The sequence below is a fragment of the Mandrillus leucophaeus genome, unplaced genomic scaffold (assembly GCF_000951045.1).
Source record: "Mandrillus leucophaeus isolate KB7577 unplaced genomic scaffold, Mleu.le_1.0 Scaffold1, whole genome shotgun sequence".
NCBI lineage: Eukaryota > Metazoa > Chordata > Mammalia > Primates > Cercopithecidae > Mandrillus > Mandrillus leucophaeus.
Window position 1 is genome coordinate 14,086,073 of NW_012098097.1, and position 13,050 is coordinate 14,099,122.

Here is a 13,050-nt window from a genome sequence, read left to right on the forward strand (position 1 = left end):
TTATATATACATATAATTTATTTATTTATTTTTTTAGACAGAGTCTCGCTCTGTCGCCCAGGCTGGAGTACAGTGGCGTGATCTCTGCTCACTACAACCTCTGCCTCCTGGGCTCAAGCTATTCTCCTGCCTCAGCCTCCTGAGTAGCTGGGATTACAGGTGCCCGCCACCACGCCTGGCTGATTTTTTTGTTTTTTCAGTAGGGACGGGATTTCACTATGTTGGCCAGGCTGGTTTCGAACTCCTGACCTCAAGTGAGTCCCCTGCCTCGGCCTCCCAAAGTGCCAGGTTACAGGTGTGAGCTGCCGCGCCCAGCCCTAATTTCTATATTTTAATGTTACAGGAAAGTCTCTCTATGTGAAGAGGTTGCACGACAAGCTAAAGATACAGTTAAACAGGAAAAAGGTGCCTCTGAAAACGATTCGACTGATCGACCCTCAGGTGGATGAGAGCCAAGTCCTGGGTGCCCTGCTGCCCTTCCTGGACGCGCAGTATCAGAAGGTCCCCGTGCTCTTTCATTTGGACGTGACCTCCTCAGTAAGTGCCCTCCAGCATCAGCTGATGGCCACATCAGTAAAGACGTGGTCCCCACGTCCCTGCGTGACTCTTTCCCATGTACAAGAATTCCTCGTTTCCACACGCACAGTCCTATGAAGCTCAACAGCGGGAACAGGCTCTGAGACGTGTGTTGTCAGGCAGTTTCCTCCTGTGTGAGCGTCATGGTGTGCGCTTACACAAACCTAGACGTAGAGCCCACCGCACACCCAGGCTTCGTGGGACACACGGCGGCTCCTAGGCTGCATATGGCTGTTCTGAATCCTGAAGCCAGTTGTAAAACGGCGTGTTTGTGTGTCTAAACATAGAAAGGGTACAGGGAAATACAGTATTAGGATCTTACGGGGCTGCCCTCGGAGACGTGGGCCGTTGCTGGCTGAACTGTTGATGTCGACCATCAAGATCATCGTGACAAAGAGCAAAATAAGGGGGGTCCTTGGAGTTGGGAGAACTCGCCATCGTGTTGTGTGTTTACACCTCGTGCTATTCTGTCCTTAGGTGCAGACTGGAATTTGGGTGTTTCTTTTCAAGCTCCTCATTTTACAATACTTAATGGATATAAACGGGAAAATGTGGCTTCGGAACCCCTGCCATTTGTATATCATTGAAATCCTGGAAAGGAGGACGTCAGTGCCGTCGAGGAGGTCTTCAAAGCTGGTCTGTAATGTGGGGCATTTTCACCTGGTGTTGGGGGTCCTGGGGTCCTTCTGGTCTTACTGAAATGTAGCGATGTGTTTAGGTGACTCCAAGCTTTGCCTTACGTAGTGCAGCAGCTGAGTGTGGTGTTACTAAAGAAAAGCCCATCTTTAAACTCACGTTTTAATCATGTCTGGGATAAAAGTACTCTTCTGTTAATTAGCAGTGTCTTCAATTTGTCTATTCAATTCAGGCTTCAGGCTGTATGCCCAGTCTGAATCCCAGCTGCACTCTGAATGTAGTAAATTCATCTGCTGAAAGAAGTCATCTTTCCTAATGCCAGCTAAGTTGGGAAGGAGATGTTTGTCGTAAAAATTTCTTAGCAAAAGAGAGTTTTATGTTCACTCCCATACATATACATGTATGCTTAGTGGAGAAACTTAGTTTTAGGAAGTTGGGCTGGAAAGTGATTCCCTGGCTCAGAATGCAGCTCCCACAACAATGCCTTACTTAATGTGCGAAAGATATTCTGTGTAAAAAAAGAGTATACAGAAAACTACATATTTTCAGTGCATTTTTCATAAAGGTCCATCCAATATAGATAACGTGGAGGGTTAAGACACAAAAGCATTTCTTAGAAAGTTTTCTTGTAACCATTTCATTCATGTCTCCCCTTTCCAGCGTACACGTGTCCCCCAGTTCAGTTTTCTTGACATCTTCCCAAAAGTCACCTGCAGGCCTCCCAAAGAGGTGATAGACATGGAGCTGAGTCCCCGGAGGAGTGACACAGAGCCTGGGATGGATCAGTGGGAGTTCTGCAGCGAAACTTTCCAAAGACCTTACCAATATTTAAGACGATTCCATCAAAACCAAGACCTAGACATGTTTCAGTATCAAGAAGGCTCTGTCGAAGGCACCCCAGAGGAATGCCTCCAGCATTTCCTGATTTACTGCGGGGTAATAAACCCATCTTGGTCAGAACTTCGGAACTTTGCTCGGTTCCTGAATTATCAGCTCAGAGATTGCGAGGCCTCTCTCTTCTGCAATCCAAGTTTTATTGGCGACACACTGAGAGGCTTCAAGAACTTTGTGGTGACCTTCATGATCTTTATGGCAAGAGATTTTGCCACACCAACACTCCATACCTCTGACCAAAGCCCGGGGAAGCACATGGTCACCATGGATGGGGTTAAGGAAGAAGATCTAGCACCCTTCTCTCTCCGGAAGAGGTGGGAGTCGGAGCCTCACCCATACGTTTTCTTCAATGACGACCGCACCACCATGACGTTCATCGGCTTCTATCTGCAGCCCAACAGCAAGGGCAGCGTCGACGCCATCAATCACTTGACTGGGAAGGTCATCAAGAGAGATGTCATGACCATGGACCTGTATCAGGGGCTGCTGCTCCAGAGGGTGCCCTTCAATGTCGACTTTGATAAACTGCCCAGACACGAGAAACTTGAGAGGCTCTGCCTGACCTTAGGGATCCGCTGGGCCATTGACCCGGACGAAACGTATGAGCTCACGACAGACAATATGCTTAAGATCCTTGCCATTGAGATGCGGTTCCGGTGTGGGATCCCGGTTATCATCATGGGAGAAACTGGCTGTGGCAAAACCAGGCTTATTAAATTCCTTAGCGACCTGCGGCGTGCTGGTGCCGATGCTGACACCATAAAGCTGGTCAAGGTGCATGGAGGAACAACCGCAGACATGATCTACTCCAGAGTCAGGGAGGCTGAAAATGTGGCCTTCGCCAATAAGGACCAACATCAGTTGGACACCATCTTGTTTTTTGATGAAGCCAACACCACGGAAGCTGTAAGCTGTATCAAAGAAGTCCTGTGTGATCGTATGGTGGACGGCCAGCCCCTGGCTAGGGACTCTGGCCTGCATATTATAGCCGCCTGCAACCCGTACCGGAAGCACTCTGAGGAGATGATCTGCCGTTTGGAGTCAGCTGGTTTGGGCTACAGGGTGAGTGCGGAGGAGACGGCCGACAAGCTGGGCTCCATTCCTCTGAGGCAGCTGGTGTACCGAGTCCACGCTCTGCCCCCGAGCCTGATTCCTCTGGTGTGGGACTTTGGACAACTGAGTGACGCTGCTGAAAAGCTCTACATCCAGCAGATTGTCCAGAGACTGGTTGACTCCATCAGCCTAGATGAAAACGAGACTCGCGTGATCACAGAAGTCCTCTGCGCCTCTCAGGGTTTCATGAGGAAAAGAGAAGATGAGTGTGGCTTTGTCAGCCTCAGGGACGTGGAGCGCTGTGTGAAAGTTTTCAGATGGTTCCACGAGCACAGTGCGATGCTCTTAGCGCAGCTGAATTCCTTTCTCTCCAAGTCCAGCGTCAGCAAAAATCACCTTGAGAGAGATCCCGTCCTCTGGTCGTTGTTGCTGGCCGTCGGGGTGTGTTACCACGCCTCTTTAGAAAAGAAAGACTCATATCGGAAAGCCATCGCCAGGTTCTTTCCGAAACCGTATGACAACAGCAGGCTGCTTCTGGATGAAATAACGCGGGCACAGGATCTTTTTCTGGACGGCATACCTCTGAGGAAAACCATCGCCAAGAACTTGGCCTTGAAGGAGAACGTCTTCATGATGGTCATCTGCATCGAGCTGAAGATTCCCCTCTTCCTGGTGGGGAAGCCCGGCAGCTCCAAGTCCCTCGCCAAGACCATCGTGGCCGACGCCATGCAGGGCCCGGCCGCCTACTCAGATCTCTTCCGCAGCCTGAAGCAGGTCCACCTGGTGTCGTTCCAGTGCAGCCCGCACTCCACCCCACAGGGCATCATTGGCACCTTCCGGCAGTGTGCCCGCTTTCAGCAGGGGAAGGACCTGCAGCAGTATGTCTCCGTGGTGGTGTTAGATGAGGTGGGGCTGGCGGAAGACTCGCCCAAAATGCCCCTGAAGACTCTGCACCCGCTGCTGGAAGACGGTTGCATTGAAGACGATCCCGCCCCCCACAAAAAGGTTGGCTTTGTGGGCATCTCCAACTGGGCCCTTGACCCTGCCAAGATGAACCGGGGCATTTTCGTGTCACGCGGCAGCCCCAACAAGCGAGAGCTCATAGACAGTGCCAAGGGCATCTGCTCCTCAGACAGCCTCATCCAGGACCGAATCCAAGGGTACTTTGCGTCCTTTGCCAAAGCCTACGAAACGGTGTGTGAGAACCAGGACAAGGAATTCTTCGGGCTTCGTGACTACTACAGCCTCATCAAAATGGTCTTTGCTGCAGCGAAGGCTTCAAATAGAAAGCCTTCCCCGCAAGACATTGCACAGGCTGTCCTTAGGAACTTCAGTGGCAAGGATGACATCCACGCTTTAGACATCTTCCTGGCCAATTTGCCTGAGGCCAAGTGCTCAGAGGAAGTGAGTCCCCTGCAGCTGATCAAACAGAACATCTTTGGGCCTTCTCAGAAGGTGCCGGGTGGACAGCTGGAAGATGCTGAGTCCCGCTACTTACTCTTGCTGACCAAAAACTACGTGGCACTACAGATCCTGCAGCAGACGTTCTTCAAGGAGGACCAGCAGCCGGAGATCATTTTTGGTTCTGGTTTCCCCAAGGACCAGGAGTACACCCAGATCTGCAGAAACATCAATCGTGTGAAGATCTGCATGGAAACAGGCAAGATGGTGGTGCTCCTCAACCTGCAGAACCTCTACGAGAGCCTCTACGACGCGCTCAACCAGTACTACGTCCACCTCGGCGGCCAGAAGTACGTGGACCTCGGTCTGGGGACCCACCGCGTCAAATGTCGGGTTCACCCCAACTTCCGCCTGATCGTCATTGAAGAGAAAGACATCGTGTACAAACACTTTCCCATCCCCCTCATTAACCGGCTGGAGAAGCACTATCTGGACATCAACACGGTGCTGGAGAAATGGCAGAAGAGCGTCGTGGAGGAGCTCCGTGCGTGGGTGGAGAAGTTCATCGATGTCAAAGCAGAGCATTTCCTGAACAGGCACAAATACAGCCCCTCTGACGTCTTCATCGGCTACCACTCGGACGCCTGCGCCTCTGTGGTGCTGCAGGTCATAGAGAGGCAGGGTCACAGAGAGGCCTTGACGGAGGAACTTTACCAGAAGGTGTCTGAGGCGGCCAGACTGATCCTGCTGAACTGCGCTACGCCCGATGCCGTGGTCCGGCTGAGCGCCTCCTCGCTGGGCTCGTTCCCAGGGAAGTCGCTGTCACAGGAGTACTTCTACAGACAGAGGCACAACTCCTTTGCAGATTTCCTTCAGACGCACCTGCACACGACAGACCTGGAGCGCCATGCCGTCTTCACAGAGGTGATTGTCTTTCTGCGCTCGTACCCTATCCTCTGTCACCCAAGAGCCCTAAATCCCTAGCGTCAGGATTCAAGATTCCTCCCCCGGCAGTGGCTAGGGATCCTGCAGGCAGACGCTCAGACGCTGGGCTCTCCTCCGTGGTAAGTGTGGGGAGAGCCAAGTATCTATGTGGGTCCAGTTAACCAGGTGCTGAGTGCCTGGGTCTGTGCGGTGCGCCATGCTGGTAACAGCACCATACACGATGCTCACACCAACAAATGAAGTACCATGTTCCAGGACCGGGCCGAGGGCACTGGGGATGCAGAGATGACTCTGCAGCTCTTGTCCTTTGTTACATTAGGGAGTGTGGAGAGACCAGTACATGATCAGATGCCATCAATATCATATGATAAATGCTGTGCTTAGAGGCAGCAGGGAGCACTGCAGACCAGGATGCCAGCTCAGATGAGATGTTCCCTAGGAGAGGCCCCTCGCTGATGGGGAAGAATGGCGGGGAAGGGACTGTAGGCTGAGGGCCTTCTGTGGGCAGAGCCGCTGACAGCGCTTAGGGTTCCAGGCTGTGAGTGCTGAGATGGGGCGATGCGGTGCAGTCAGAGAGAACTGCTGGAGGGCCTCAGTGGCCCTGCGGAGCCGCATCTCAGCCCTACGGAGCGGGCGCTGGAGGCACGTGTGTCTCCCTAGCTGGGTGAAGGGAGTCTGATGAAAGGCTGTCGTGGAAAAGACAGGCCAGTGGGGAGGCTGCTGGAACGGTACAAAGGGGAGGAGCAGATGAACCGAGAGGTACTCAGGAGGCCATTTGGCAGGGCCAACACTACCAGCCAGCAAGGGTGTGGGGGGCGGAGGGGTCCACGGTGGCTCCCTGGAGTCATTCTTAGATGAGTGGACATTGCTGCATCATGACAGATAACCCAGGAATGGACAGCAGGTTTTGGGGGGCCAGTGATGATGTCCACTGGGGACAGGTTTTGATGCATCGTGCAGTTGGACGTAGGAATCTGAGCTCAGTGGTGAGGCCAGGCTGGGAGGCAGGTCTTGAGGAACTTTTCCACTTGCACTGTGATGGGGGAGTGGCCTGTGGGGCAGGAGAATGACATCTGGGGGAAGGGGCGGTACCAACCACAAACTCCATCTGAAAGCATGAAGTCGGATTATAACAGGAAATGGCATTTGTGCTGAGCCCTAAGGGATCATGGGAATCTCAAGTAGGGACCAAGCAGGCAGAGGCATGGGCCTCTGGGGAGGAGAAGAAGGCACCCTCAAGGCAGGGTGGGGTCGTCTCTCCAAAGCCTTTGGCCCTGTAGGGCCTCCTGGCCCCAGTGCTGCCTTGTTTTGGGAAACTCCTTTGGGTTTGGATTCTGTGCCGTTGCGTGGCAACTGCACTGTGCTGAACATCTGCAAGTTTCTGGGATCTGTCTAAACCTAGCAGCAGACTTGCAACCTTTCCTTGAATTCTGGCAAGTAATTTGCATTTCCTAACTTTGTAGATCACCACTTTCTCCAGGCTGCTAACAAGTCACGACTGTGAAATTTTAGAATCAGAAGTCACAGGCAGGGCTTCGAAACTCACACTCCTGTGGCTGCAGCGGTTTGACACGGAGTTCTCATTCCTCAAAGAAGTCCGGTGAGGTTCCCTGCCTTCCCTGCCCTCTCCCTCCCCAGCCGTGGCCGTGTGGCTTCTGCCTGGCAGTGGTGCCAGCGCTGGTTAATGAGTGCCACAGTCACGTGACTGTGAAATGGATCCTTGTTAAATTTCTCCCAGTGTCCCTCTCATGTGCGTCATCTTCTGCAACGCGGTGTCTGGCCTGACATGCTTCCTCCGAAAGCAGCATCCTCGCACCTCGTTAGGAGACATTCATTGGGTTTTCTCCCGGGGACTATCTGTTCTTACAGAAGAAAATCCCACCTGAGTCGCTGTTTCTTTGTAGTCTTTATGTTTCTCATCACTTGGGGGAATTTTGTTACCCATTTTTTAAGACAGAGAACTCGCTTGAATAACCTCCCTTTTCTTTCAGAAACTGTTTAACGAATACAGCCAAATGTAAAATCCTCATTATTCAGACAGATTTTGAAGATGGAATCCATAGTGCCCAGCTCATTGCCTCAGCTAAGTATGTTTTTAGTATTTTTTTCAGAAACTATGTAAAAAACCCAAAACGTAGGAGGTCCTAGAGAATTTCTTCCTTGAAAACAGTATAGTATCGTAATCAATACAGAAATAAAAATAAGAACAATTCTTCCCCTGCCTTATTCTCCCAAGTGGGGATTAGGGAAACTGAAGAGAGACAAAGCGAAAAGGCTAATAACATTACAAAAATAGCGGAATGGGCCCGGGCAACAGAGCAAGACTTCATTACTAAAAAAATAAAATAATTAGCCTTCCACAGCGCACCTCTAGTCCCAGCTGCTCAGAAGGCTGAGGTGGGAGAATCACTTGAGCCTGGGAAGTCAGGGCTGCAGTGAACTGGGATCCCACCACTGCAGTCCAGCCTGGGGGCCAGAGCGAGAGCCTGTCCTCCCCACAAAAAAAGTGAAATGTGAGAAGTGTAAATAATGGAGCATTAACAAGCTATAAAAGGATGCCTTTGAAGCCTGTGTTTGTAGACATGTTTTAGTCATCATTAATTTTGAATTATACAATTTGAATTTATTTCGAGTTCAAAGGAAATAACAGTAGATAAATGCTTTTATTCCTATTTATTGGATGTTTTTATAGTATTTGTAGGGGAAGTCTGACGCTCTTAGAATTAACTTTGTGCCTTTATCACTTAAAGTAAAAGTGATTTCTGGACCTTTTTGAAGCATTGGATGCCATATTTCATTTTGCGGCTCAGATCTCAACAAGAAACTGGCTTTGGCCATTGGTCATCTGAAGGGAATGGCATTGCGCACAGAACTCTTTGTTGAAATGGAAAGGTCCACTGGGTACAGGGGCTGTTTCCTGTAATCCCAGCTACTTGGGAAGCAGAGGCAGGAGGATCGTTTGAGGCCAGGGGTTTGAGACCAGCCTGGGCAACACAGCAAGACCCCCGTGGCTTAAGAGAAAAGAAGGAATGGACAGTTCAGCTGGCCTCACCCTTAGTTGCACCGGGGCAGGCCCATTGAGGAGCACAAGATAGGCTTTCTGGTCAATAAAGGAATGCCACGCCGGGCGTGGTGGCTCATGCCTGTAATCCCAGCACTTTGGGAGGCTGAGGCGGGCAGATCACCTGAGGTCAGGAGTTCGAGACCAGCCTGACCAACATGGAGAAACCCTGTCTCTACTAAAAAAATACAAAATTAGCTGGGCATGGTGGTGCATGCCTGTAATCCCAGCTACTTGGGAGGCTGAGGCAGGAGAATCGCTTGAGCTGAGGAAGCGGAGGTTGCTGTGAGCTGAGATCGTGCCATTGCACTGCAGCCTGGGCAACAAGAGTGAAACTCCGTCTCAAAATAAATAAATAAATAAATAAAAATAAAGGAATGCCACTTCAAAGCAGAGGACACAGGAATGGGGAAGAAAACGAGCCTGCTAAGAGAAGATTTCTCATCTCCCTGTGAGAGAAGAAACCACAGTCACAGGAGTCTGAAGTTTATGTAAAACTCCTCGGAACGGGTGCTGTGAGACCAGACCAACAGCTCAGAGACCACCCTTCTGCAGCCGCACAACTTTGCTTTATTTAGGTGCTTGTTTTTTTGTGTGTGTTTGTTTTTAAAATAGGTATTCTTTTTTTCTCTCTTTAAATAGGTATTCTGCTATAAATGAAATCAACAAAATACAAGAAAACGAGGACCGTATCTTCGTCTATTTCATCACAAAACTGTCCCGGATGGGAAGAGGAACAGCTTATGTGGGCTTCCATGGAGGTGAGATCAGAACATCAGTCAATGTATTTATTTATTTATTTTTATTTATTTTTTGAGACGGAGTCTTGCTCTGTTGCCAGGCTGGAGTGCAGTGGCTCCAGCCACTACAACCTCCACCTCCCGGGTTCACGCGATTCTCCTGCCTCAGCCTCCCAAGTAGCTGGGATTACAGGCACGCACCACCACGCCCGGCTAATTTTTGTATTTTTAGTAGTGATGGGGTTTCACCATGTTGGCCTAGATGGTCTCGATCTGTTGACCCGTGATCCGCTCACCTCAGCCTCCCAAAGTGCCGGGATTACCGGCGTGAGGCACCGCACCCAGCCCAGTCAGCGTATTTATTTAAGTAATGTTGGAACTGTTTCTCATTTGGTTCTGCGTTGTAAAAGTCTGAAATTAGAATATTATTGTTAACTTCAAGAGGATTCTTTCCAGATGCAATTAGATTTCTTACCACTGATTACTGTGAAGACGTGAATCCTGGGACTGGAGGCTGTGTGCAGCCTGTCCTGGACTGACTGTAGGCAAGCTCCTCGCCTCTTAGCATGCGGGTCACACAGAGCGGAGACCCCTGACTCCCGACGCACACTGTCGGGAACGCACCGATATGCCTGTTTGGCGGGGAGGGAGAGTGGCGGGCGTCGGGCTATCTTCAGATCTTTTTTCTTCCAAGGAATAGTCATCAGCTATTTATGACATAGAAAAGTTGGTATTCCAGAAACAGGAAAGTAAGTTTACGCGAATCATTTCCTGGAGAATGGAAGGCAGACCTTGCCAGTGTCCCCCACCCCTCACTAACTGTGATACAGCAAATACAACAATGAATGGGTGAAAGAACCACAGGCCTTATCCACGCGTGCTTCCCACACCTGCCATTGCAGGTCTTACCGTTGCTGTTTATGTTGAAGTTGTTGATGTGCGTAGCATCGGGTCTTGTGTAGTATAGGGTCAGTGCTTTCTGTGCAGGCCCATTCCAGGGTTTCGGCTTCAGGGTGCCAGTCATTCATTTTGCAGCAAGGTAACGACAAGCCAGGGTGTGCAGTGTTCCTGCTTAGGGCTGAGCAGCAGCCGGGAAAGACACGAGACGGTTGTGGGTGGCTTCACTCTTCACAGGGCTGTGGCAGTCTGTCCACATCGATGACCTCCGGAGATCCACCCTCATGGTTTCAGATATGACCAGGCTGCAGAGTGTCACCATCAGCCAGCTGTTCGCGCCCGGAGACTTGCCTGAGTGTGAGTCATGAGGCGGAGCCTCTGGGGGAGCGGGTGGTGGAAGGGCAGATGGTAGGTGTGGAGCATGACGTGCACATGGCACTAGGAGCAGGGCCACCGTGTGTCGTCCCTCAGCAGGAGCTCGGGGACACGTGCAGAACTGACTGGTAGCTCATAATCGCACCATAGGGCTGAGCAGGTGCGCTTACCACAGGCTGAGGTAGAGCTCTGTGATCAGGCCAGCCATGGAAGTGAGTGCCTAGAACACGGCAGAGCCCAGGCTGGAAGGAAGGGGCTGCCTTGGGGGCTGATCTTCATGACCGTGATTTCTCATTTGCGGACCCATCACCAGAGCGGGGGCCAGGGAAGCCTGCACTCAGAGCCTAAGCACACAGACTCCCAGATGGCGCCGCTGCCAGTCCCCATGCCACTTTCTGAGCAGTAACGCAATCACGTTTGCTTTGACTGCAGTGGGCTTGGAACACCGGGCAGAAGACGGCCGTGAGGAGGCGATGGAAACGGAGGCCAGCACGTCAGGGGAGGTGGCAGAGGAGGCCATGGAAACAGAAGGTTCTGAGAAGGTGGAAAAGGAAACCTCTGAACTCGGAGGCAGTGATGTAAGTTCTGATTCTTGGGACCTCCCCTTGTGCTGCTGGTGACGCTTCCGACCTGCCTCTTTATGCTTTTGCACTGGGAGCTAGAGGAGCCGCCACCGCTGCACGGCGGTGAGGATGGCGCCCCACTTTCCTCACACAGCGACGGTCTTGTTGCTGGTTACTGGGGGTTACTGGGGGTCAAGGGCATCTGCACCAGCAGTTTGGTGGGGGGTGGGGGTTGGCATCCTTCTTTGTCCATGAGGACCGCCGCCCTGTGCTGTTTGCTGCATCGAGACCCTCATCGCATATGGGTGGTTTGGCTTTTACCCGCCGTGTAAGTGGCAGAAACAGGCGACCTAACCGTCTCCACCAATAGGTGTCGATCCTGGACACCACCAGGCTGCTGAGGAGCTGTGTGCAGAGCGCCGTGGGCATGCTCAGAGACCAGAACGAGAGCTGCACGCGCAGTATGCGGAGGGTGGTGCTCCTCCTGGACCTCTTAAACGAGGACAGCACGTGCCACGGTATGAGCCTCCCCACCCCTCTTGCCCCTGCCCCCACGTGGGCTCTTCCTGAGGAGTGGGCATCATTTCACTGCGTGTTGGGGACCCTCTCAGGTTTCCATGGCTCAGCAGAAGCAGTGACACAGTGGGAATCTAAGAGCATCTCTCAGATTTTGCTCTAGAATTGGCCTGGCCAAAGGACTTCTCTTCCTGAGGCGGGTGGGTCAGAAGCACTCCAGAGCCAACAGCCCAGCCACGGCCATGCTGAACATCTGTCTCTGCCTTTGTACAGCCTCTTTCTTGCGGGTATCCAAGATGCGCCTCAACGTCCTTTTAAAGACGCAAGAAGAGAGCCAGTTGCACACTCTGGAGTGGGTGGCGAGAGAAGCCTGCAACCAGGACGCCCTCCAGGAGGCGGGCACATTCAGGTACTGTGACTAAAGGAAGGAGGGAGTGACTCCAATCTGGTGGCAGCATGGGGACCTGCCTGGGGGCGTCGTCTCTCCATCCAAGCCATGGGGACTGAGCTGTTTCTTTCTAAACCTCTCAGTCATTCAAAGCTGTAATTTTTTTCCCCAAGAAGCACACAGTAGGTCTGGACAGTGGCCAAGTGGCAGGTGCTGGACTCTTCCTCTACTTTTCTGTGTTTACAGTTTTGCATACTAAAAACTTTTAAGAAGCATATCTGTTCTTAGAGTAGAACATTTACTAACATGTTGTTAACCATAGAAAGGCTGCTGTTTTCAGTTATGAAGTTGAAATGATGTGCAGAGCAGGCAGGGGACAGGCGGTATTTCCCCAGTCCTGCTGTTTGAAGAACGGTAACAGCAAAACCAGGACCCAGCAGCACCATTCACTGCCATGGTTATTTTTCTGTCACCCATGGGACGAACCTTGATTATCCTGGATGTGGCTGTGTGTTGTGGAGGAAGGAGGGGTGCTCTGGGCCCCAGACGAGGGCCTCTAAGACAGACTCTCAGACCTCCTGCCTGACAGCCTAAGAATCCAGTGACTTTGTTATTTGGGCCCAGCTTTCTCATCTCTAAAAGACAGCGGACCTCCTCCATGAGTCCCTTCCAGGTTCAAGCTTCTGCGCCAGTGATGGGTTCGCTTTGGGCCTACGGCCAGGTGTGATCTGCAGGAGGGAACGTGAGGAAGCAGCAGGGTGAACGGGAATGCGGGCTTAGGGAGGAAGAAGTGGGGTGAATGGGAATGGGGGCTTATGTACACCTTCCTTATGACCAGAGATTTTCTGATTCTACTTTTTCTCTAGTTATCCTTCGTTTCTTTCCTTGTCACGCCTTCTGAAGGGATTTTAGGAGACAGAAATATTTTCATTTCCCTCGGTTCCTCCTTGTGTACTCTATTGATGCTTTTTTTTTTTTTTTTGGAGACAGAGTCTCACTCTGTCA

General features: G+C 51.4%; 1 protein-coding gene across 1 annotated transcript in view; it reads left to right on the forward strand.

Moving 5' to 3' along the window:
• Positions 1-13,050, forward strand: part of RNF213 (ring finger protein 213) — a 168,533-nt gene that overhangs the window by 105,474 nt on the left and 50,009 nt on the right. Inside the window, exons 30-39 of the mRNA XM_011967440.1 lie at positions 344-537; positions 1,054-1,212; positions 1,873-5,484; positions 6,969-7,105; positions 7,497-7,592; positions 9,209-9,327; positions 10,441-10,560; positions 11,011-11,156; positions 11,512-11,659; positions 11,931-12,066. Of these exons, the coding sequence (XP_011822830.1) occupies positions 344-537; positions 1,054-1,212; positions 1,873-5,484; positions 6,969-7,105; positions 7,497-7,592; positions 9,209-9,327; positions 10,441-10,560; positions 11,011-11,156; positions 11,512-11,659; positions 11,931-12,066 (4,867 nt within the window). The remainder of the gene's footprint in view (positions 1-343; positions 538-1,053; positions 1,213-1,872; positions 5,485-6,968; positions 7,106-7,496; positions 7,593-9,208; positions 9,328-10,440; positions 10,561-11,010; positions 11,157-11,511; positions 11,660-11,930; positions 12,067-13,050) is intronic.